This window comes from Ranitomeya variabilis, chromosome 2 (assembly GCF_051348905.1).
Source record: "Ranitomeya variabilis isolate aRanVar5 chromosome 2, aRanVar5.hap1, whole genome shotgun sequence".
In the NCBI taxonomy this organism is placed as follows: domain Eukaryota; kingdom Metazoa; phylum Chordata; class Amphibia; order Anura; family Dendrobatidae; genus Ranitomeya; species Ranitomeya variabilis.
This window is the reverse complement of record NC_135233.1, coordinates 162,975,660-163,002,309: the sequence shown is the minus strand read 5'-3', so window position 1 is coordinate 163,002,309 and position 26,650 is coordinate 162,975,660. Positions and strand designations below refer to the sequence as shown.

Below are 26,650 nucleotides of genomic sequence, written 5' to 3'. Positions count from 1 at the left end.
CGGTCGTTAAGGGGTTAAATTATATTAAAAAATATTTTCATTTGTTTATAATTTAGTAAAATATGAAAAATAATTTGAAAAGTTTTGGAATTTCCACTTTTAAACACTAGGGAGAGCAGCTGCTGAAATTTCAGAAAAACCTAGTGTACAACGAGCTCACATTACTGCACTGCAGTAATTATGGGCGGAGTCTGCTGATGTGTGTGATGTCTCCTCTCCTTCTGGGTGTTTGCTAAGGTATAAGAGCGGATGCTATTCAGGAACCCAGTGAGCAGCCATTTTGTTGGTGACTGCAGAGTAAGGCTGCCGTCACACTAGCAGTATTTGGTCAGTATTTTACCTTCAGTATTTGTAAGCCAAAACCAGGAGAGGAGCAATTAGAGGAAAAGTATAATAGAAACATGTGCACCACTTCTGCATTTATCACCCACTCCTGGTTTTGGCTTACAAATACTGAGGTAAAATACTGACCAAATACTGAATGTGTGACCGCAGCCTTATACTGACAAGTAGACAGTCACCGAGGATGGCAGGCAGCAAGGATTCTGGGAGATATATGGTGGAGGGAGCAGGGTGACAGTAGCACAGAGTATTTCAGGAGAGCAGTGTGCTGGCCTATGGGGGGCACCATGTTCAGTGCGCGGAGCAGCCAGGGATTGTACATAGAGCACTGTCTTTTATACACATGGATGGACCGTCTGCTCCAAAGAAATCCAGGAAACATTTCTGTGGATTGATGGCCTGTTCTGATCCAGACTTTGCATGCAGACCCCATTCCCCTCCTCAGATCCTGTCTTCTCTATCCTGTCCTGGCGATGTGTGAAAGTGAGATGACAGGCGCAGTCTGGGGTGACGCTGGGAAGGAAATGTAGCCATATAGTAACGATAAAAATGAGACCCCTCTCTTCAGCTGCCTCACTGGAGGTCATGCTGCCCCCTCAATTACCCCAGACCCGCGTGCAGGTGCTCAGCCAGAACCACCATAGAATGGGTCCGTTTTCTGAAGATAATACTGCCATAGTGTTCTCACATAATACCGCCATATAGATCACACATAATACCGCCATATAGATCACACACACAATACTATCAAATAGATCACACAATACTGTCATACATTTCTCACATACCACCATATAGATCACACATAATACCGCCATATAATTCTCACCTAGTACTGCCACGTAGATCACACATAATCCAACAATATAGTTCTCATATACCACCGTCATATAGTTTTTACATCATTCCACAACACTGATCAAACATAATATTGCCATATAGATCACATATAATACCGTCACATAGATCACACAATACTTGGCGGCATAACGTGTGATATTATATATATATTATAATATCTCGGCATAATGTGTGGTCTTTACGGGAGTATTATGTGATAAATATATATAGCGGCATTATACGTGATCCATATGGTATTGTGCTGCTCTAGGGAGGTCACAGAGATGTATGGTGGAAGGAGCAGGGTGAAAGGAGCACAGAGTATTTCAGGAGAGCAGTGTACTGGTCTATAGGTGGGAGGGTGTGCTCACACTCACAACTGTATACTTATAGCCTTTACTGGCTATTAAAATGGGGGAAACCCCCCCCAAAAAAAAGACGTGGGGCCCCCTATAATTAATAACCAGCAAATACTATGCAGACAGCTGCGGGCTGACATTAATAGCCTAGGAAGGGGCCATGGATACTGCCCCCCCCCCCAAGGCTAAAAACATCAGCTCTCAGCCGCCTTTTACATGCGCCTTTTCTGGCGCTTTGCCTGGCAATTTCCACTTGCCCTGTAGCGGTAGCAAGTGGGGTTCATATTTGTGGGGTTAATGTCACCTTCATATTGTCCAGTGACATCAAGCCCACGGCTTAGTAATGGAGAGGCGTCTATAAGGCACCCATCCAAAAAGAAAAGGCCTACTGACAAATTATGCACACCAATAATAATACATGAGATTATAAAAATACAAAAACTGGTTTTATTGAACAATCCAAAACATCACAGACAATTAAAACATAATTAAAAAATGCACACCATCCATAATACACAGGGATAGAGATCAAATAACTATGAATAATATAGCCTCTCCCACACAAAATACTCCAAACCCAAAACTAATGGCTCATGAGGAATTGAAAATGCATAGAGAAATGGGCAATCATGCGTTGCAATTGGCAGACACACACCAACAGGCTGTGTAAGGCATATGAACCGTAACCCAGAATGATATATGCAAATAAAGCCAAGAAAGGGAAGGGAGGGGGGAAAAAATTGTATTGTATTGTAAATACTCGGCCAGAATAAAGTCCTTTATTAATCTTTTTTAAACCATACCGAACGCATAATCCTTGACGCCCTCATTTCCCACAACAAAAATAATAAACCACAATGGGGAAAGACACGCAGGGGGGAGGGGAGTGCATAGGAGAGGATTAGATACTGACTGCTGAGCCGTGTATCTAATCCTGGCCTGTGTGATACTGACTGCTGAGGACACAGTACACGGGACAGGATTAGCTACCCAGGACTAGATTAGCTACACAGGACAGAGGTAGCAGTGGTAGGTGTATATAGAGGCAGGCAGCAGTGGTATACAGAGGCAGGCAGGCAGTGGTATACAGAGGCAGGCAGTGGTATACAGAGGCAGGCAGTGGTATACAGAGGCAGGCAGACAGTGGTATACAGAGGCAGGCAGACAGTGGTATAAAGAGGCAGGCAGACAGTGGTATAAAGAGGCAGGCAGACAGTGGTATACAGAGGCAGGCAGACAGTGGTATACAGAGGCAGGCAGGCAGTGGTATACAGAGGCAGGCAGGCAGTGGTATACAGAGGCAGGCAGGCAGTGGTATACAGAGGCAGGCAGGCAGTGGTATACAGAGGCAGGCAGGCAGTGGTATACAGAGGCAGGCAGGCAGTGGTATACAGAGGCAGGCAGGCAGTGGTATACAGAGGCAGGCAGGCAGTGGTATACAGAGGCAGGCAGGCAGTGGTATACAGAGGCAGGCAGGCAGGCAGTGGTATACAGAGGCAGGCAGACAGTGGTATACAGAGGCAGGCAGACAGTGGTATACAGAGGCAGGCAGACAGTGGTAGACAGAGGCAGGCAGACAGTGGCAGACAGAGGCAGGCAGACAGTGGTATACAGAAGCAGGCAGTGGTATACAGAGGCAAGCAGGCAGTGGTATACAGAGGCAGGCAGTGATATACAGAGGCAGGCAGGCAGTGGTATACAGAGGCAGGCAGTGATATACAGAGGCAGGCAGATAGTGGTATACAGAGGCAGGCAGGCAGTGGTATACAGAGGCAGGCAGGCAGTGGTATACAGAGGCAGGCAGGCAGTGGTATACAGAGGCAGGCAGGCAGTGGTATACAGAGGCAGGCAGGCAGTGGTATACAGAGGCAGGCAGGCAGTGGTATACAGAGGCAGGCAGTGGTATACAGAGGCAGGCAGTGGTATACAGAGGCAGGCAGGCAGTGGTATACAGAGGCAGGCAGGCAGTGGTATACAGAGGCAGGCAGGCAGTGGTAGGTGGTATATAGGAGCTGGTAGCAGTGGTATACAGAGGCAGGCAGGCAGTGGTATATAGAGGCTGGTAGCAGTGGTAGATGCATAAGAAAATAAAAACCCTGTACTTACCTTCAGTCCTCTCCCAGGATGTGCTGAATCCTGTTCAGGGCAGAGCAGTGGGACGATCTCCCTGCTCTGCTCTGAACACGTCGGCAGTGATTGCAGCCTGTAATGTAATATTAAGTACAGGCTGCAATCACCGCTCCTCGCTACAGATACTTACCATGGACCCTCGGCAGCAGCTTCTCCCTGGCAGCTCCTGCTATCGCACGCACTGAGCTGTGTGTGCGATGGCAGAGGGAAATAAACAAAATGGCCGCGATCTCCTCTCACAGCTGTGACGTGGCAGCTCAGTGGGCGTGCCCAAGTCACAGCTGAGAGGCAGGAGATGCAGTCGGAGCCCGACTGTTGGCTCCTATGTACATGGCTGCCGTAAGTGAGGAGTGCAAGTGTCGTGCCCAGACACTTACACCCACACTAATGAAAATGGCAGCCTCCAGTGGTAAAAACAGCAAAACATGGCAGAGATGCTTACCTGCCTAGGCCTCCAAACAAATGCACTATCAAGATGCAGTGGACCTATGTGGTTAAGATGGAAAAAACACAGGTGCAGCATAACCGATGAGGCAGCCACTCACGACCTACCAAACTAATGGAGGGGGTGGCTGCTTGGCACATTGCTGCACATAAGACTTCAGCCTCCAGTGGTGAAAGTAAAAGTGAATAAATAAAAAAGTATGAAAGAGGTACATTTACTTTTGTATTAAAAATAATTGATTGTATAATCAATAATTCTCAATACAAAAACTAAAATCACGGCACCCTCCCTTTAAGTCCTCAATTAATTTAGACAAATGGTGATTTACAGTTTTTGTGAATTTATAAGCATCGGAGATTCCTACCTTTAATGGAACAAACCATTTATGGATGTGTTCTGGGCTACCAAGGTTCATCACTGCTCCTCCGTATAACCAGCATATGACTCCACACTACAATACACAGTAAAAATACAAAAGGTTTCCATTTTATTTAGTGTAAATCTGCAAATATGTGTATTTTTTTTCATTTATTTGATGAGTAATGCAACTGTAAAGGAAAAAAAAAACATATAAAAACACAGTAATAAAAATCCTGAACTTTTGCAGCTTTTATATGAGTCATGAAATAGATTGTCAAATATTTTATCATTTATGACTAGTGTTGAGCATTCCGATACCGCAAGTATCGGGTATCGGCCGATACTTGCGGTATCGGAATTCCGATACCGGGATTCCGATACTTGCCGCGTATCGGATACCGGAATCGGAAGTTCTAAGATTCAAAAAGCAGAAATTCAGCCAATGAGATTGATTCCAAGTGTGGGCACATCCTGTTTAGCATGGAGGGCATGAAACTACTGGCAAGGCTGTGATTGGCTGGTGTAATGATGTCATGATGCAGTTTAAAAGTCGCTGGCGCCATTTTGCGATCACTCTGCTGTGAATTCAGTTAGTGACAGGACGCTGTTTGCTGACTGAGGGACAGTTTAGAGATAGCGATTTGCTTCTTTGTGCTTTCCAAAGGCTAATTTAGCAACCGCTGTGTTCACCTACTATTCACCTTGCTTTTGCCTTGTAGCGCTGTTTTCACAGCGATCTGCAGGGTCTGTGTGTGTGTGTGTGTGAGTGCAGCCCAGTCTCCAGTCTGAGTGCAGCCACATAGGCCATCCATAGTTGGTTGTATTCAGTTCAGGGAGGGTGGTTCATTGCCTCATACTGTTCCTTTTTTTTTTTTTTTCCCAAGTAGTGTAGTCTGCTGCTAATTTATTCAAAAAAATCCTATTAGTGTCTTTCCACCCGTCTCCAGCTAATTTGTGGAAAAACACTACATAGGATAAAGTAGAGGAGGGTTTTTGGGCCTTGCAGCGCCGTTTACGGCTGTCTGCACGGTCTCCGTGTGACTGCAGCTCGCCCTGTAGTCTGTGAGCAGCCGTAGCCTGGTTGTCTCCAGCTCAGGGTTTTTCACTGCGTCATACCGCCAAATCAATTTTCTTTTTTTTCAAAGTAGTGTAGTCTGCTGCTAATTAATTTTAAAAAATCCTATTAGTGTCTTTCCACCCGTCTACAGCTAATTTGTGGAAAAACACTACATAGGATAAAGTAGAGGAGGGTTTTTGGGCCTTGCAGCGCCGTTTACGGCTGTCTGCACGGTCTCCGTGTGACTGCAGCTCGCCCTGTAATCTGTGAGCAGCTGTAGCCTGGTTGTCTCCAGCTCAGGGTTTTTCACTGCGTCATACCGCCAAATCAATTTTCTTTTTTTTCAAAGTAGTGTAGTCTGCTGCTAATTAATTTAAAAAAATCCTATTAGTGTCTTTCCACCCGTCTCCAGCTAATTTGTGGAAAAACACTACATAGGATAAAGTAGAGGAGGGTTTTTGGGCCTTGCAGCGCCGTTTACGGCTGTCTGCACGGTCTCCGTGTGACTGCAGCTCGCCCTGTAATCTGTGAGCAGCTATAGCCTGGTTGTCTCCAGCTCAGGGTTTTTCACTGCGTCATACTGCCAAATCAATTTTCTTTTTTTTCAAAGTAGTGTAGTCTGCTGCTAATTAATTTAAAAAAATCCTATTAGTGTCTTTCCACCCGTCTCCAGCTAATTTGTGGAAAAACACTACATAGGATAAAGTAGAGGAGGGTTTTTGGGCCTTGCAGCGCCGTTTACGGCTGTCTGCACGGTCTCCGTGTGACTGCAGCTCGCCCTGTAATCTGTGAGCAGCTATAGCCTGGTTGTCTCCAGCTCAGGGTTTTTCACTGCGTCATACCGCCAAATCAATTTTCTTTTTTTTCCAAATAGTGTAGTCTGCTGCTAATTTATTCAAAAAAATCCTATTAGTGTCTTTCCACCCGTCTCCAGCTAATTTGTGGAAAAACACTACATAGGATAAAGTAGAGGAGGGTTTTTGGGCCTTGTAGCGCCGTTTACGTCTGTCTGCACGGTCTCCGTGTGACTGCAGCTCTATCTGTTGTCAGTTCAGCCCCCAAAAAATAAATAAATAATAAAGTTCACCAAACACACCAGTTACACCACTTTACATTTCTGTAGGCCACATTAGCTCATATTAAAGTCTAGTCCACACTTTAGATAATTAGTGCTTCTTATACCTGTTAGGAGGAGTTGCTCAGGAATAAGCACACAAATCCGTTAGTACTTTTCTGCTTATCTTTATCAGTCAACCAAGATGAAGAAGGCAGTGAGTAAGGCACGTGGGCGTGGGCGTGGGCGCGGAGCAGGGAGGGGACGTGGGGATTCTGTGCCTGCTGCGGGCACCGGTGACTCATCAGCACCCACTTTCACCAGGCAACAGTCGTTCATGCGAAGCTTTGTGTCCGAGCGCCGTACACCGCTGCTGCGTGAAGAACAAATTGAAGCTGTTGTCGGATGGATGGCAGCTAATGCATCAACTTCCATTAGTGCCACATCCTCTCAGACACAGAGCACTGGAGAGCAGCCATCTGTCTCTTCACCACCTGCCAAATTGCCCAGGCAGACAGAGAGCCCAGGACAGGAGCCGTCTCTACTTCTGTTCTCTGAATCTCTTGGCTTGGAAACAGGGGGCCAGCCAAGCAGCATTGGAGAAATGGAAGAAGAGGCAGGGTGCAGTGATGCCCAACAGCTTTTTCTGTCTTCCTCTGAAGAGGCGGGTGGGCCAGTGGCTCCGGTCACCACATCGCAGGCCGCATCAGCTGATGATGACACTCAGGTGCCACTTACTGGTGCGTGCTCTGCTGCTGAGACTACCCAGGAGGAGCAGTTGGGGGCAGAGGGTAGTGTAGATGATGAGGTCCTCGACCCATCTTGGCGTGAGGGACAGGAAGGTGGTGGGAGCAGCTCTGAGGAAGAGATTCCCCGTACGGCCCAAAGAGGGAGAGGGAGGGGGAAGACTGCGGATCCTGCAGCCTCCGCTTTGGCACCCGTTAGGAGCATGTCTCTTCCAAAAGCCAAAAAGGGCGCTCCCAAGACTTGCAGTGCCTGGTCCTTTTTTGACACAGTTGCAGATGACATTTGCTATGTCAGATGCAACGTGTGTCATCAAAAAGTCAAAAGAGGGAAAAATGTCAGCAACCTCAATACCTCCAACATGTGGAAACATGTGCGCAACAGGCACCCGGCGGAGTTAGAAAAACACACTGAAGAGGTAGGCCAACCAACAGCGGCAGCTACCACCTCTTCAGCTCGTGTTGCCTCTTCCTCTACCTCACACGCAGCTGGTTCGGCGTCCTCCCAGGATCGCCGTGGAAGAACCTCTGCCCCTGTTGTCCAGAGACCCGCTGTCATTCCACCCGCAGCGCCACTTTCCCAGTCATCCACACACTCCCAGCCCAGTCTACAGCCATCGGTAGTACAGGCATGGGAGAAAAGGCGGCCTTTCTCGTCAAACCACCCACGAGCACAGGCTCTGACTGCAGGCATTGCCAAACTTCTGTCACTGGAAATGCTGTCATTCAGGCTGGTGGAGACTGACAGCTTCCGTGACTTGATGTCATTGGCAGTCCCACAGTACAATGTGCCCAGCCGCTTTTACTTCAGCAGGCAAGCCGTCCCTGCCCTGCAGAAGCATGTGGAGGGACACATAAAACACGCGCTACTGAACGCCGTCAGTAGCAAGGTCCACCTCACCACCGATGCGTGGACCAGTCAACATGGACAGGGGCGATACCTTTCCCTCACTGCCCATTGGGTTAATGTCGTTGAGCCGGGTACAGACCGTGCGAGTGGCGCAGGACGTGTCCTGCCCACTCCAAGGATTGCAGGAATCCATTCTGTACGCATTGACTCCTCCTCTTACACCAGTTCCTCAGAATCATCGCTGCAGGAGCCGTCACAGTCCACCTCCACATGGACCCGTGATGAACGTGTACCTGTTACGACCGACATGAGCACAGCCGTGGCCAAACGTCAACAGGCCGTCTTGAAATTAATTTTCTTGGGGAATCGTAGCCACACAGCGCAGGAGCTCTGGAATGCCATCAAGCAGGAGAGCGATGTGTGGTTTGTGCCAGCGAATCTCCAGCCAGGCATGGTAGTGTGTGATAATGGCCGAAATCTGGTGGCAGCTCTGGGCCTCGGCAACCTCACTCACATCCCATGTCTGGCACATGTGCTCAATTTGGTCGTGCAGAGCTTTTTGAGGGACTATCCGGATCTTGATGCACTGCTGCACAAGGTCCGCCTAGAGTGTGCTCACTTGCGGCGTTCCAGCACGGCAAAAGCGCGCATTGCGGCTCTGCAGCGCCGACACCGCCTGCCGGAACATCGCATCATATGTGACCTACCTACCAGGTGGAATTCCACGTTACATATGTTGGAGCGGTTGTGTGAGCAGCAGCAAGCTGTAATGGAGTACCAGCTGCTTCAGGCGCAAAAAAGTCGCAGTCAGCGCCGTACAGACTTCACAACCACAGAGTGGGCCACTATGAATGACGTCTGCCAGGTTTTGCGTCCCTTTGATTATTCCACGCGGATGGCGAGTGCAGATGATGCACTAGTCAGCATGACTGTCCCCCTTATCTGCCTGCTTGAAAAATCACTGCAAGCGCTAAGGGATGATGTTGTGGAAGAGGTGGAGGATGAGGATTCACCATTTCCATCATCTTCTGGACAGTCAGCGCCACGTGGTTCCTCACAAACGCGTAGGCAGGGGACCGTTTGTGAGGAGGATGAGGAGGAGTCAATGGAGGAGGAAGACATCCGTCCAGAGGAGGGAGTTACACAATTGTCCAGTAGTCAGTGTGTACAGCGAGGGTGGGGTGATGACGAGCGGGCAGAGATCACGCCTCCAGCAGGGGACAGCGTTTCTTGGGCAGTTGGCAGTCTGCAGCACATGGTGGATTACATGCTGCAGTGCCTGAGAAACGACCGCCGCATCGCCCACATTCTCAACATGTCTGATTATTGGGTGTTCACCCTCCTCGATCCTCGCTACCGGGACAACGTAGAAAGCCTCATCACACCGTTGAACCGGGAGCGAAAAATGCGGGAGTACCAAGACACACTGGTCAATTCCATCATCTTCTCCATTCCAACTGAGAGAAGTGCTGCTAGTGCATTCCAAAGCAGCTCAGTGCGTCCAGGCCGTGGTGGAGGCTCTGCACAAAGAGGGAGCAGAAGCAGTGCCTCTGCCCAAGGCAAGACCAGTATGGCCGAACTGTGGCACAGTTTTCTGTGCCCGCCACAAAAGTCTACACCATCACAGACGGCTCCAGTCAGCAGGAGGCAACGGTTCCGTCAGATGGTGACAGACTACATGTCTTGCCCTCTTGCTGTACTCCCAGACGGCTCTTCCCCTTTCAAGTTTTGGGTCTCAAAGCTGGATACATGGCCAGAGCTAAGCCAGTATGCATTGGAGGTGCTGTCTTGCCCTGCGGCCAGTGTATTATCGGAACGTGTCTTTAGTGCTGCAGGTGGTGTACTAACTGACCGTCGCATGCGACTATCCTCCGATAACGTTGACCGGCTTACTTTCCTGAAAATGAACAAGGCCTGGATCTCGCCGGAATTTGCCACTCCTCCTCCTGATTGAATAATTAGGTCACTGTATACGTTATCCAGGTCTCCTGTTGTGTTCATCTTTCTACCACCTGAACTTAAATTCCTGGGCTCCAACACCGCCAGTTGAGGCTCAGACGTGCCGTCTGCACAGTCAAAACATACGACCCAGTGTTATTGGGTTTCAGTAACGTCAGCTGATCCCCAGCTGTGTAGCCGGCAATGTGTCATGCGACCGCCACGCTGACACAACAACTGAAATGTAAGGGAATCTGTCCCCCCCCCCCCCCCCAAGGCGTTTGTTACTGAAAGAGCCACCTTGTGCAGCAGTAATGCTGCCCAAGGAAAAGGTAGCTATTTTTGTTTAGCTCCTTGCACACGCAGAACTTAACACTTATAAAATGTGTCCACTGATACCGTAAAACCGTCCCGGAGGTGGGACTTTCCTTCGTAATGTGACGCAGCCCAGCCGTCATTCCTACCCCCCCGGCGCCGCGCACCGGCTCCTCAGCGTTGTTTTATTCCGTCCAGGAGCCTGCGCTGTTATGTTATCCCGTGGCCAGGCACACTTAGCGCTGCCCGTCTTCTGGCATCATTTGGTGTCTGGATGGCTGCGCCTGTGCGGCCGCGCTGGCAGAGAGCCCGCCTCGCAGTGTCTTCTGATTTAATCCCACTGGGGGCCTGGGATCCATGGACATGCGCAGTGCATATCTGAACCTCCACCTCTCACTCATTTCCCTATGGCTTCTTCAGACTGTTCGGTGTCAGCTGGTCCCTAACAGCATGCCACGGCCGTGACACCGCACAGTCTGAAGAAGCCATAGGGAGATGAGTGAGAGGTGGAGGTTCAGATATGCACTGCGCATGTCCATGGATCCCAGGCCCCCAGTGGGATTAAATCAGAAGACACTGCGAGGCGGGCTCTCTGCCAGCGCGGCCGCACAGGCGCAGCCATCCAGACACCAAATGATGCCAGAAGACGGGCAGCGCTAAGTGTGCCTGGCCACGGGATAAAATAACAGCGCAGGCTCCTGGACGGAATAAAACAACGCTGAGGAGCCGGTGCGCGGCGCCGGGGGGGTAGGAATGACGGCTGGGCTGCGTCACATTACGAAGGAAAGTCCCACCTCCGGGACGGTTTTACGGTTGCAGGGGACACATTTTATAAGTGTTTAGTTCTGTGTTTGCAAGGAGCATGATGAAAAGAGCCACCTTTTCCTTTTGCATCTTTTGTGCTGCACAAGCTGGCTCTTTCAGCTACAAACGCCTTGGGGGGGGGTTAAAGGTTCCCTTTCGACTTTCTCAGGCTTCGGCCTACATTGTGTTCCTCTGCTTTTCCACCTGTCCCTGGGCTCCAACACCGCTAGTTGTTGCCTGGTAGTGCTGTACGCACAGTCCCAACAGTCGCTCCTCTGTTATTGGGGTTCAGTAACGTCAGCTGTTCCCCTGCTGTGTGTGTGGCAATCCCTCCTACCTCCTCCTACCTCCTCCAACCTCCTCCTCCTCCACCTGTCCCTGGGCTCCAACACCGCCAGTTGCCGTCCAGAAGTGCTGTACGCACAGTCAACAGTCCCTCCTCTGTTATTGGGGTTCAGTAACGTCAGCTGTTCCCCTGCTGTGTGTGTGGCAATCCCTCCTACCTCCTCCAACCTCCTCCTCCTCCACCTGTCCCTGGGCTCCAACACCGCCAGTTGCCGTCCAGAAGTGCTGTACGCACAGTCAACAGTCCCTCCTCTGTTATTGGTGTTCAGTAACGTCAGCTGTTCCCCTGCTGTGTGTGTGGCAATCCCTCCTACCTCCTCCAACCTCCTCCTCCTCCACCTGTCCCTGGGCTCCAACACCGCCAGTTGCCGTCCAGAAGTGCTGTACGCACAGTCAACAGTCCCTCCTCTGTTATTGGGGTTCAGTAACGTCAGCTGTTCCCCTGCTGTGTGTGTGGCAATCCCTCCTACCTCCTCCAACCTCCTCCTCCTCCACCTGTCCCTGGGCTCCAACACCGCCAGTTGCCGTCCAGAAGTGCTGTACGCACAGTCAACAGTCCCTCCTCTGTTATTGGGGTTCAGTAACGTCAGCTGTTCCCCTGCTGTGTGTGTGGCAATCCCTCCTACCTCCTCCTACCTCCTCCAACCTCCTCCTCCTCCACCTGTCCCTGGGCTCCAACACCGCCAGTTGCCGTCCAGAAGTGCTGTACGCACAGTCAACAGTCCCTCCTCTGTTATTGGGGTTCAGTAACGTCAGCTGTTCCCCTGCTGTGTGTGTGGCAATCCCTCCTACCTCCTCCTACCTCCTCCAACCTCCTCCTCCTCCACCTGTCCCTGGGCTCCAACACCGCCAGTTGCCGTCCAGAAGTGCTGTACGCACAGTCAACAGTCCCTCCTCTGTTATTGGGGTTCAGTAACGTCAGCTGTTCCCCTGCTGTGTGTGTGGCAATCCCTCCTACCTCCTCCTACCTCCTCCAACGTCCTCCTCCTCCACCTGTCCCTGGGCTCCAACACCGCCAGTTGCCGTCCAGAAGTGCTGTACGCACAGTCAACAGTCCCTCCTCTGTTATTGGGGTTCAGTAACGTCAGCTGTTCCCCTGCTGTGTGTGTGGCAATCCCTCCTACCTCCTCCAACGTCCTCCTCCTCCACCTGTCCCTGGGCTCCAACACCGCCAGTTGCCGTCCAGAAGTGCTGTACGCACAGTCAACAGTCCCTCCTCTGTTATTGGGGTTCAGTAACGTCAGCTGTTCCCCTGCTGTGTGTGTGGCAATCCCTCCTACCTCCTCCAACCTCCTCCTCCTCCACCTGTCCCTGGGCTCCAACACCGCCAGTTGCCGTCCAGAAGTGCTGTACGCACAGTCAACAGTCCCTCCTCTGTTATTGGGGTTCAGTAACGTCAGCTGTTCCCCTGCTGTGTGTGTGGCAATCCCTCCTACCTCCTCCAACCTCCTCCTCCTCCACCTGTCCCTGGGCTCCAACACCGCCAGTTGCCGTCCAGAAGTGCTGTACGCACAGTCAACAGTCCCTCCTCTGTTATTGGGGTTCAGTAACGTCAGCTGTTCCCCTGCTGTGTGTGTGGCAATCCCTCCTACCTCCTCCAACCTCCTCCTCCTCCACCTGTCCCTGGGCTCCAACACCGCCAGTTGCCGTCCAGAAGTGCTGTACGCACAGTCAACAGTCCCTCCTCTGTTATTGGGGTTCAGTAACGTCAGCTGTTCCCCTGCTGTGTGTGTGGCAATCCCTCCTACCTCCTCCAACCTCCTCCTCCTCCACCTGTCCCTGGGCTCCAACACCGCCAGTTGCCGTCCAGAAGTGCTGTACGCACAGTCAACAGTCCCTCCTCTGTTATTGGGGTTCAGTAACGTCAGCTGTTCCCCTGCTGTGTGTGTGGCAATCCCTCCTACCTCCTCCAACCTCCTCCTCCTCCACCTGTCCCTGGGCTCCAACACCGCCAGTTGCCGTCCAGAAGTGCTGTACGCACAGTCAACAGTCCCTCCTCTGTTATTGGGGTTCAGTAACGTCAGCTGTTCCCCTGCTGTGTGTGTGGCAATCCCTCCTACCTCCTCCAACCTCCTCCTCCTCCACCTGTCCCTGGGCTCCAACACCGCCAGTTGCCGTCCAGAAGTGCTGTACGCACAGTCAACAGTCCCTCCTCTGTTATTGGGGTTCAGTAACGTCAGCTGTTCCCCTGCTGTGTGTGTGGCAATCCCTCCTACCTCCTCCAACCTCCTCCTCCTCCACCTGTCCCTGGGCTCCAACACCGCCAGTTGCCGTCCAGAAGTGCTGTACGCACAGTCAACAGTCCCTCCTCTGTTATTGGGGTTCAGTAACGTCAGCTGTTCCCCTGCTGTGTGTGTGGCAATCCCTCCTACCTCCTCCAACCTCCTCCTCCTCCACCTGTCCCTGGGCTCCAACACCGCCAGTTGCCGTCCAGAAGTGCTGTACGCACAGTCAACAGTCCCTCCTCTGTTATTGGGGTTCAGTAACGTCAGCTGTTCCCCTGCTGTGTGTGTGGCAATCCCTCCTACCTCCTCAAACCTCCTCCTCCTCCACCTGTCCCTGGGCTCCAACACCGCCAGTTGCCGTCCAGAAGTGCTGTACGCACAGTCAACAGTCCCTCCTCTGTTATTGGGGTTCAGTAACGTCAGCTGTTCCCCTGCTGTGTGTGTGGCAATCCCTCCTACCTCCTCCAACCTCCTCCTCCTCCACCTGTCCCTGGGCTCCAACACCGCCAGTTGCCGTCCAGAAGTGCTGTACGCACAGTCAACAGTCCCTCCTCTGTTATTGGGGTTCAGTAACGTCAGCTGTTCCCCTGCTGTGTGTGTGGCAATCCCTCCTACCTCCTCCTACCTCCTCCAACCTCCTCCTCCTCCACGTGTCCCTGGGCTCCAACACCGCTAGTTGCCGTCCAGAAGTGCTGTACGCACAGAGCCAAACACCTCGCCAATGTGTTAGTGGGGTTCAGCACCGCCAGCTGTTCCCCTGCTGTGTATACGGCAACGTGTACTGCGACCGCCACGCAGACACAACAAGTTAAATGTAAGGGAACCTGACCCCCCCCCCCCCAGGCGTTTGTTACTGAAGGAGCCACCTTGTGCAGCAGTAATGATGATGCAAAGGGAAAAAGTGCCTCTTTTCGTGATGCTCCTTGCACATGCTGAACCAAACACTTATGAAATGTGTCCCCACACAGCGTTACACCGTCCGGTAGGTGGAACTTTCCTTTGTCGTGTGACGCAGCACAGCCATCATTTTTACCCCCTTGGCGCCGTGCGCCCCCTCCTCAGCGTTGTTTGAATCTGTCCCGGAGCCTGCGCTGTTAGGTTAGCCCTTGGCCATGCACACATGTTGCGCTGCCCGTCTTCTGACCTCATTTGGTGTCAGGCTGGCTGCGCCTGTGCGGGTGCGCTGGCCGAGATCCCGCCTCGCAGTGTCGTCTAATGTAATCCCACCGCGGGCCTGTGATCCGTGCCCGTGCGCAGTGCATATCCTCTCCTCTCACTCCCCTCCCTACGGCTTCTTCAGACTGTGCGATGTCAGCTGGTCCCTAATAGCATGCCACGGCCGTGACACCGCACAGTCTGAAAAAGCCGTAGGGAGGGGAGTGAGAGGAGAGGATATGCACTGCGCACGGGCACGGATCACAGGCCCGCGGTGGGATTACATGAGACGACACTGCGAGGCGGGATCTCGGCCAGCGCACCCGCACAGGCGCAGCCAGCCTGACACCAAATGAGGTCAGAAGACGGGCAGCGCAACATGTGTGCATAGCCATGGGCTAACCTAACAGCGCAGGCTCCGGGACAGATTCAAACAACGCTGAGGAGGGGGCGAACGGCGACAAGGGGGTAAAAATGATGGCTGTGCTGCGTCACACGACAAAGGAAAGTTCCACCTACCGGACGGTTTAACGCTGTGTGGGGACACATTTCATAAATGTTAGGTTCCGCATGTACAAGGACCATAATTAAAAGAGCTAAGTTTACCTTTTCCAGCATTAGTGCTGTACACAATGGCTCTTTCAGCTACAAACGCCTGGGGGGGGGGGGTTAAAGGTTTCCTTTCAACTTGCTCGAGTGCAGGCTTCGGCCTACACTCCGCTCCCCCTGCTCCTCCTGCTGACCCTGGGCTCTAACACCGCCAGTTTTTGCCCAGATGTGCTAGCTGCACAGAGAAAAACACCAGCCAATGTGTCAGTGGGGTCCAGCACCGCCAGCTGTTCCCCTGCTGTGTAGCCGGCAACGTGTCCTGCGACCGCCACGCAGACACAAGAACTGAAATTGAAGGGAACCTGTCCCCCCTCCCCCAGGTGTTTCTATGTTTTACAGCTACCTTGAACAGCAGTAATGCTGCATGTGTTCAAGGTGGCTCAGAAACTTATTCTCCTTGCCCATGTTGAAGTGAACACGTCTAAAATGTGTCCTCTGTGACCATTAAAACGTCCCTCAGGTGTGATTTGACTTTGTATTGACACACGCAACAAGCTCCTTGGTAACGCTGCCCGTCTTCTGGCATCATTGTTTGGCTGGCTGCGCTTCTGCGGCCGCCCTGACCCACACAACAGCCCTCGTTGTCTTATTTAATGGGACTGCGAGGGTGTGATTGATGGGCAGGATCAGTGCATCAGTTCGCCTGTCCCTCCTCTCCTTCCGCCTTCTTCGGACTGTGCGGCTTCATGGCCGTGGCATGCGATAAGGGATCAGATGACGCCGCACAGTCTGAAGCGGGTGTAAGGACCCGAGTGTGAGAGGCGAACATATGTGCTGCGCCAGGCCCTGAATCCCAGCCCCGCAGTGTTTTAACAATGTTAAGACACTGCGGGGCTGGGATTCATGGTCATCGCGAACCGCACCGGCCGACATTACATGATGCCAGAACATGGGCAGCGCTAACGGCGCTAGGCCAGGGGATAACACGACAGCGCAGACTCCTGTACAGCAAATAACAACGCTCGGGAGGCTGCACCCAGCACCAAGGTGGGATTCTTGACACCTGTGCTGCGTCTCATTACAAAGGGAACTCTCGCCTCCATTACACAGTTTGACTGTATAAAGGGCTAAATGTTATACGTGTTCCATTCAGCGTGTGCAAGGAGAAAAATTACAAGAGCAACCTTTGACTTGCGCAGCACTGCTGCTGCATAAGCTGTGGCTCTTCTACTTTGTAACCCCTGAGGGGGGGTTAAAGGTGACTTTTGAAATCGGTTCAAGTAGGCTTCGGCCTACACTCTGCTCCACCTGCAGAGCCCGGGCTCCAACAACGCTAGTTGCTGTCCGGAAGTGCTGGCTGCACAGAGCCAAACACCTCGCCAATGTGTCAGTGGGGTCCAGCACCGCCAGCTGTTCCCCTGCTGTGTAGCCGGCAACGTGTCCTGCAAAAGCCACGCAGACACAACACACCCAAAGCTGCCGCCTGTGCAGGCTTCGGCCTACACTCCCCTCCCCCTGCTCCTCCTCCTCCTGCTCCTCCTCCTGCTGTCCCTGGGCTCTAACACACCGCCAGTTTTTGCCCAGATGTGCTAGCTGCACAGAGAAAAACACCAGCCAATGTGTCAGTGGGGTCCAGCACCGCCAGCTGTTCCCCTGCTGTGCAGCCGGCAACGTGTCCTGCAAAAGCCACGCAGACACAAGAACTGAAATTGAAGGGAACCTGTCCCCCCTCCCCCAGGCGTTTTTACGTTATCCAGCCACCTTGTACAGCGGTAATGCTGCATGTGTGCAAGGTGGCTCAGAAACGTATTCTCCTCGCACATGTGGAACTGAAAACACGTCTAAAATGTGTCCTCTGTGTGACCATTTAACCGTCCCGGTGGTGTGACTTTCCTTTGTAATGACACGCTGCAACCCCCTTGGTAGCGCTGCCCGTCTTCTGGCATCATGGTTTGGCTGCCTGCGCCTCTGCGGCCGCCCTGACCCACACAACGCCCCTCGGTGTCTTATTTATTGGGACTGCGAGGGTGTGATTGATGGGCAGGATCAGTGCATCAGTTCGCCTGTCCCTCCTCTCCTTCCGCCTTCTTCGGACTGTGCGGCTTCATGGCCGTGGCATGCGATAAGGGATCAGATGACGCCGCACAGTCTGAAGCGGGTGTAAGGACCCGAGTGTGAGAGGCGAACATATGTGCTGCGCCAGGCCCTGAATCCCAGCCCCGCAGTGTTTTAACAATGTTAAGACACTGCGGGGCTGGGATTCATGGTCATCGCGAACCGCACCGGCCGACATTACATGATGCCAGAACATGGGCAGCGCTAACGGCGCTAGGCCAGGGGATAACACGACAGCGCAGACTCCTGTACAGCAAATAACAACGCTCGGGAGGCTGCACCCAGCACCAAGGTGGGATTCTTGACACCTGTGCTGCGTCTCATTACAAAGGGAACTCTCGCCTCCATTACACAGTTTGACTGTATAAAGGGCTAAATGTTATACGTGTTCCATTCAGCGTGTGCAAGGAGAAAAATTACAAGAGCAACCTTTGACTTGCGCAGCACTGCTGCTGCATAAGCTGTGGCTCTTCTACTTTGTAACCCCTGAGGGGGGGTTAAAGGTGACTTTTGAAATCGGTTCAATTAGGCTTCGGCCTACACTCTGCTCCACCTGCAGAGCCCGGGCTCCAACAACGCTAGTTGCTGTCCGGAAGTGCTGGCTGCACAGAGCCAAACACCTCGCCAATGTGTCAGGGGGGTCCAGCACCGCCAGCTGTTCCCCTGCTGTGTAGCCGGCAACGTGTCCTGCAAAAGCCACGCAGACACAACACACCCAAAGCTGCCGCCAGTGCAGGCTTCGGCCTACACTCCCCTCCCCCTGCTCCTCCTCCTCCTGCTCCTCCTCCTGCTGTCCCTGGGCTCTAACACACCGCCAGTTTTTGCCCAGATGTGCTAGCTGCACAGAGAAAAACACCAGCCAATGTGTCAGTGGGGTCCAGCACCGCCAGCTGTTCCCCTGCTGTGCAGCCGGCAACGTGTCCTGCAAAAGCCACGCAGACACAAGAACTGAAATTGAAGGGAACCTGTCCCCCCTCCCCCAGGCGTTTTTACGTTATCCAGCCACCTTGTACAGCGGTAATGCTGCATGTGTGCAAGGTGGCTCAGAAACGTATTCTCCTCGCACATGTGGAACTGAAAACACGTCTAAAATGTGTCCTCTGTGTGACCATTTAACCGTCCCGGTGGTGTGACTTTCCTTTGTAATGACACGCTGCAACCCCCTTGGTAGCGCTGCCAGTCTTCTGGCATCATGGTTTGGCTGCCTGCGCCTCTGCGGCCGCCCTGACCCACACAACGCCCCTCGGTGTCTTATTTATTGGGACTGCGAGGGTGTGATTGATGGGCAGGATCAGTGCATCAGTTCGCCTGTCCCTCCTCTCCTTCCGCCTTCTTCGGACTGTGCGGCTTCATGGCCGTGGCATGCGATAAGGGATCAGATGACGCCGCACAGTCTGAAGCGGGTGTAAGGACCCGAGTGTGAGAGGCGAACATATGTGCTGCGCCAGGCCCTGAATCCCAGCCCCGCAGTGTTTTAACAATGTTAAGACACTGCGGGGCTGGGATTCATGGTCATCGCGAACCGCACCGGCCGACATTACATGATGCCAGAACATGGGCAGCGCTAACGGCGCTAGGCCAGGGGATAACACGACAGCGCAGACTCCTGTACAGCAAATAACAACGCTCGGGAGGCTGCACCCAGCACCAAGGTGGGATTCTTGACACCTGTGCTGCGTCTCATTACAAAGGGAACTCTCGCCTCCATTACACAGTTTGACTGTATAAAGGGCTAAATGTTATACGTGTTCCATTCAGCGTGTGCAAGGAGAAAAATTACAAGAGCAACCTTTGACTTGCGCAGCACTGCTGCTGCATAAGCTGTGGCTCTTCTACTTTGTAACCCCTGAGGGGGGGTTAAAGGTGACTTTTGAAATCGGTTCAATTAGGCTTCGGCCTACACTCTGCTCCACCTGCAGAGCCCGGGCTCCAACAACGCTAGTTGCTGTCCGGAAGTGCTGGCTGCACAGAGCCAAACACCTCGCCAATGTGTCAGGGGGGTCCAGCACCGCCAGCTGTTCCCCTGCTGTGTAGCCGGCAACGTGTCCTGCAAAAGCCACGCAGACACAACACACCCAAAGCTGCCGCCAGTGCAGGCTTCGGCCTACACTCCCCTCCCCCTGCTCCTCCTCCTCCTGCTCCTCCTCCTGCTGTCCCTGGGCTCTAACACACCGCCAGTTTTTGCCCAGATGTGCTAGCTGCACAGAGAAAAACACCAGCCAATGTGTCAGTGGGGTCCAGCACCGCCAGCTGTTCCCCTGCTGTGCAGCCGGCAACGTGTCCTGCAAAAGCCACGCAGACACAAGAACTGAAATTGAAGGGAACCTGTCCCCCCTCCCCCAGGCGTTTTTACGTTATCCAGCCACCTTGTACAGCGGTAATGCTGCATGTGTGCAAGGTGGCTCAGAAACGTATTCTCCTCGCACATGTGGAACTGAAAACACGTCCGCAATGTGTCCTCTGTGTGACCATTTAACCGTCCCGGTGGTGTGACTTTCCTTTGTAATGACACGCTGCAACCCCCTTGGTAGCGCTGCCCGTCTTCTGGCATCATTGTTTGGCTGGCTGCGCCTCTGCGGCCGCCCTGACCCGCACAACGCCCCTCGGTGTCTTATTTATTGGGACTGCGAGGGTGTGATTGATGGGCAGGATCAGTGCATCAGTTCGCCTGTCCCTCCTCTCCTTCCGCCTTCTTCGGACTGTGCGGCTTCATGGCCGTGGCATGCGATAAGGGATCAGATGACGCCGCACAGTCTGAAGCGGGTGTAAGGACCCGAGTGTGAGAGGCGAACATATGTGCTGCGCCAGGCCCTGAATCCCAGCCCCGCAGTGTTTTAACAATGTTAAGACACTGCGGGGCTGGGATTCATGGTCATCGCGAACCGCACCGGCCGACATTACATGATGCCAGAACATGGGCAGCGCTAACGGCGCTAGGCCAGGGGATAACACGACAGCGCAGACTCCTGTACAGCAAATAACAACGCTCGGGAGGCTGCACCCAGCACCAAGGTGGGATTCTTGACACCTGTGCTGCGTCTCATTACAAAGGGAACTCTCGCCTCCATTACACAGTTTGACTGTATAAAGGGCTAAATGTTATACGTGTTCCATTCAGCGTGTGCAAGGAGAAAAATTACAAGAGCAACCTTTGACTTGCGCAGCACTGCTGCTGCATAAGCTGTGGCTCTTCTACTTTGTAACCCCTGAGGGGGGGTTAAAGGTGACTTTTGAAATCGGTTCAAGTAGGCTTCGGCCTACACTCTGCTCCACCTGCAGAGCCCGGGCTCCAACAACGCTAGTTGCTGTCCGGAAGTGCTGGCTGCACAGAGCCAAACACCTCGCCAATGTGTCAGTGGGGTCCAGCACCGCCAGCTGTTCCCCTGCTGTGTAGCCGGCAACGTGTCCTGCAAAAGCCACGCAGACACAACACACCCAAAGCTGCCGCCTGTGCAGGCTTCGGCCTACACTCCCCTCCCCCTGCTCCTCCTCCTCCTGCTCCTCCTCCTGCTGTCCCTGGGCTCTAACACACCGCCAGTTTTTGCCCAGATGTGCTAGCTGCACAGAGAAAAACACCAGCCAATGTGTCAGTGGGGTCCAGCACCGCCAGCTGTTCCCCTGCTGTGCAGCCGGCAACGTGTCCTGCAAAAGCCACGCAGACACAAGAACTGAAATTGAAGGGAACCTGTCCCCCCTCCCCCAGGCGTTTTTACGTTATCCAGCCACCTTGTACAGCGGTAATGCTGCATGTGTGCAAGGTGGCTCAGAAACGTATTCTCCTCGCACATGTGGAACTGAAAACACGTCTAAAATGTGTCCTCTGTGTGACCATTTAACCGTCCCGGTGGTGTGACTTTCCTTTGTAATGACACGCTGCAACCCCCTTGGTAGCGCTGCCCGTCTTCTGGCATCATGGTTTGGCTGCCTGCGCCTCTGCGGCCGCCCTGACCCACACAACGCCCCTCGGTGTCTTATTTATTGGGACTGCGAGGGTGTGATTGATGGGCAGGATCAGTGCATCAGTTCGCCTGTCCCTCCTCTCCTTCCGCCTTCTTCGGACTGTGCGGCTTCATGGCCGTGGCATGCGATAAGGGATCAGATGACGCCGCACAGTCTGAAGCGGGTGTAAGGACCCGAGTGTGAGAGGCCAACATATGTGCTGCGCCAGGCCCTGAATCCCAGCCCCGCAGTGTTTTAACAATGTTAAGACACTGCGGGGCTGGGATTCATGGTCATCGCGAACCGCACCGGCCGACATTACATGATGCCAGAACATGGGCAGCGCTAACGGCGCTAGGCCAGGGGATAACACGACAGCGCAGACTCCTGTACAGCAAATAACAACGCTCGGGAGGCTGCACCCAGCACCAAGGTGGGATTCTTGACACCTGTGCTGCGTCTCATTACAAAGGGAACTCTCGCCTCCATTACACAGTTTGACTGTATAAAGGGCTAAATGTTATACGTGTTTCATTCAGCGTGTGCAAGGAGCGAAATTAAAAGAGCAACCTTTGACTTGTGCAGCACTACTGCTGCATAAGCTGTGGCTCTTCTACTTTCTAACCCCTGAGGGGGGGTTAAAGGTTACCTTTGAAATTGGTTCAAGTAGGCTTCGGCCTACACTCTGCTCCCCCTGCAGAGCCCGGGCTACAACACCGCTCGTTGCTGTCCGGAAGTGCTGGCTGCACAGAGCCAAACACCTCGCCAATGTGTCAGTGGGGTCCAGCACCGCCAGCTGTTCCCCTGCTGTGCAGCCGGCAACGTGTCCTGCAAAAGCCACGCAGACACTTGCTCTTGTACCTTCTGCTCCCCATCCTGGTTCCAGTACCGTCAGCTGGTTCCGGGCAGAGCCTTTGGCTTAGGTGCCTCCCTCTGGGTATCCGAGTTCCACCAACGTCAGGTGGTCCTTGGTAGTGCTTTCAGGCACGGGTACCTCCTGCTTAGTAACCGGGTTCCAGTAACGTCAGCTGGTCCTCGGTAGTTCCATTGGCTCTTGGACCTTCGGGTAGCCATCCGAGTTCCAGTTCCATCAGCTGGTTCTCGGCATTTTCTCAGCCTTCTTGTACCTTCTGCTACATTTCCAAGTTCAAGAGACTAAACACGATGACCCGGAAGAACACCCCTAAGATGACGACGACACCAGAGACGACAACCACCGTGATGACGACGACCCTGGAGACGATGACCCTGAAGACCACCCCGATGACGACGACCCCGGAGACCACCCCGATGACGACGACCCCGGAGACGACGACCCTGGAGACGACGACGACCTGGAAGACCGAGAAGCAGAAGAACAAGAGGCTGCAGAACAAAGAGCAGAAGGACATTAAGCATAACACAAAATATCAGAGCAAAAAAATATTATGTAAATTATAAGCAGAAGAAGACTAAGCAGTGTATGGGGGTGAGTCCGTTCCTCCTCGTGGTGCCCCTGGATAAAGCCTGATGCTGCAGGCCAAACTGAACGCGGACAAATGTAACTGGTTTGTGACAGGCAGAACGGAAGGTGTAATCTTCAAACTTTTATAGATAACAACTACGGGAATGCCTGTCACAAATAAGAATATGATGAAGAAGTTGAATATGATGAAGATAATAGTAAAATAAAAAGAATATGAACAATGTAACCCAAAAAATAATAGGTAGAAGATGAAGAAGAAGATGAATAAGGTGAAGAAGTTGATGTCAAAGAAGCTGATGATGAGGATAATTAAGAAGAAAGCGTGGGAGAAGTAAAAAAGAAGGTGAAGGGCGTGGAAGTAGTGAAACATCAATATCTGACATAAAAAAAAAAAAAAATAACAGTCAAATTCTTTCTAACGCCGAACTTCATAAAAAAAAATTAAAAATCCTGCTATTCTATTACATTGGGCTAAACCTCTGTCCCTTTAATATCTCCGCCACGTCCCCCAATACATCCTACATTATTCTTAGTTGTTTTCCTTCATGTAGAATGAACCTACAAGTTTATAAAGGGTTTATTTTAATTCCGATATTTTCGTCCCATTGACTTGCATTGGGATCGGGTATCGGTATCGGATTGGATCCGATATTTTGACGGTATCGGCCGATACTTTCCGATACCGATACTTTCCGATATCGGAAAGTATCGCTCAACACTATTTATGACCTAACCTCGGGATAGGTCATTAATATCTGATTGGTGAGGATGTGACACCTGGCACCCCAGCGCTATTAGCTGTCCATAATGCTGCCGCCAGCCTTAAGTGCTCAGTTACAGAGCTGCTCGGTCTACGGAGAGTGGCTGCAGCAGGGTACGGCATATCCGCCCCATAATCAAATCAATAGCATGTATATATGTATGTATAGCAAGAGTCAAGAGGTGTTTATAGGGGAGCAGAGTTTTATGATTAATATTTCAAAAGCACCATAAACAATGATTACACACTTATCATGTAGTAAATAGCCTTACAAAGTCTAAATGACAAGGCCCAACGTGCTGTACTATTGCCCCATACCAGCTCAATTTCAACATTACTAGATAAAGATATTTGCAGACTATTAAGATTGTGTTTTTTTCGCCCTTTTACCTTTACTCCAGTTGCCATATCAGCGGTACAAAGGACTTCTCCAATTGTCAGACTTTTGTTGATAAAGTTCTTCTTTTTATCTATCTAAGAAAAATAAGGAAAGCAACATCACTTAAATATGTGACCCATTCCACTGTTACGGCCATAAAGAATATAAATTATTACTTTTTAATTAGACGTGACTCACAATGCTGATAATATAGTGTCTAATGTGCACGGCGAGAGTCATGAAAGAGCAGACGGATTCCCCCAATCCATGGTGTAGATACAAAGCACGCCGCACTGGCGACTCAATGTCTCTAATGACCCATTTACAGTGCCTAAAAGTAGTATTCAACCCCCTGCAGATTTAGCAGGTTTATTAAGATGCAAATAAGTTAGAGCCTTCAAACTTCAAACAAGAGCAGGATTTATTAACAGATACATAAATCTTACAAACCAAAAAGTTTTGTTGCTCAGTTAAATTTTTATAAATTTTAAACATAAAAGTGTGGGTCAATTATTATTCAAACCCTAGGTTTAATATTTTGTGGAATAACCTTTGTTTGCAATGACAGCTAATAATCGTCTTTTATAAGACCTGATCAGGCCGGCACAGGTCTCTGGAGTTATCTTGGCCCACTCCTCCATGCAGATCTTCTCCAAGTTATCTAGGTTCTTTGGGTGTCTCATGTGGACTTTAACCTTGAGCTCCTTCCACAAGTTTTCAATTGGGTTAAGGTCAGGAGACTGACTAGGCCACTGCAACACCTTGATTTTTTGCCTCTTGAACAAGGCCTTGGTTTTCTTGGCTGTGTGCTTTGGGTCGTTGTCTTGTTGGAAGATGAAATGACGACCCATCTTAAGATCCTTGATGGAGGAGCGGAGGTTCTTGGCCAAAATCTCCAGGTAGGCTGTGCTATCCATCTTCCCATGGATGCGGACCAGATGGCCAGGCCCCTTGGCTGAGAAACAGCCCCACAGCATGATGCTGCCACCACCATGCTTGACTGTAGGGATGGTATTCTTGGGTCATATGCAGTGCCATCTAGTCTCCAAACGTCACGTGTGTGGTTGGCACCAAAGATCTCGATCTTGGTCTCATCAGACCAGAGAACCTTGAACCAGTCAGTCTCAGAGTCCTCCAAGTGATCATGAGCAAACTGTAGACAAGCCTTGACATGACGCTTTGAAAGTAAAGGTACCTTACGGGCTCGTCTGGAACGGAGACCATTGCGGTGGAGTACGTTACTTATGGTATTGACTGAAACCAATGTCCCCACTGCCATGAGATCTTCCCAGAGCTCCTTCCTTGTTGTCCTTGGGTTAGCCTTGACTCTTCGGACAAGCCTGGCCTCGGCACGGTAGGAAACTTTCAAAGGCTGTCCAGGCCGTGGAAGGCTAACAGTAGTTCCATAAGCCTTCCACTTCCGGATGATGCTCCCAACAGTGGAGACAGGTAGGCCCAACTCCTTGGAAAGGGTTTTGTACCCCTTGCCAGCCTTGTGACCCTCCACGATCTTGTCTCTGATGGCCTTGGAATGCTCCTTTGTCTTTCCCATGTTGACCATGTATGAGTGCTGTTCACAAGTTTGGGGAGGGTCTTAAATAGTCAGAAAAGGCCGGAAAAAGAGATAATTAATCCAAACATGTGAAGCTCATTGTTCTTTGTGCCTGAACTACTTCTTAATACTCTAGGGGAACCAAACAGAATTCTGGTGGGTTGAGGGGTTGAATAATAAAAGACCCTCTGAAAAAACTTTTCACAATTAAAAAAAAAAATAAACAAAGAAATAACATTCTTTTTTGCTGCAGTGCATTTCACACTTCCAGGCTGATCTACAGTCCAAATGTCACAATGCCAAGTTAATTCCAAATGTGTAAACCTGCTAAATCTGCAGGGGGTTGAATACTACTTGTAGGCACTGTATGAATGCAGGCAAGAATATGATATGCACCCTAATTTTATACCTAAACCCCCCCCCCTGAAACTCTTACCATTTCATTAAACGCTCGCTGAACTTGTGGTAAACCCAAGGCAAACTTCACTCTGTCCATAGTCAGATCTCTAATCTCGTCCAGACTGAGGTCATATCTGTGAAGCACACACAAATAGACAAAGTTTTAAATACATTTTTTATGTCATTTTTCTGCAGAATTAGAGCATTTTCTAATGGGGTTATTTTTAGCAAGAGATGCAATTGTCCATTTAAGACAAGAAAACAACTGTGCTTCATCTGCTTCCACTTACTTGGCATTTCATCAGAACCAAAAATAAGTGAACTTTTACCCTTTATGTTAGATCGCCAGAATACATTTTGACAATAATGGAGTCCAGATGATTATGTGTAAAAGAGCAACAAAAATAAGTTCAGCCGCAATATAAGATGCATCTAAGAATCGACTGCTTCTAAAGGCCAGCACCAGAAATGTGTACATTAAAGGAAATCTGTCACTAGGCTTTTGAAAGCCCATTTAAGAGCAGCATGAT

General features: G+C 51.3%; 1 protein-coding gene across 2 annotated transcripts in view; it reads right to left on the bottom strand.

The window, feature by feature from the left end:
* The window catches only part of ACOXL (acyl-CoA oxidase like), an 804,481-nt gene that overhangs the window by 672,165 nt on the left and 105,666 nt on the right, over positions 1-26,650 (bottom strand). For both annotated transcript variants that reach the window (XM_077283134.1, XM_077283133.1), the window contains exons 2-4: positions 26,158-26,254; positions 24,181-24,264; positions 4,481-4,567 (exon numbers count right to left, since the gene is read on the bottom strand). In XM_077283134.1, the coding sequence (XP_077139249.1) occupies positions 4,481-4,567; positions 24,181-24,264; positions 26,158-26,254 (268 nt within the window). The remainder of the gene's footprint in view (positions 1-4,480; positions 4,568-24,180; positions 24,265-26,157; positions 26,255-26,650) is intronic.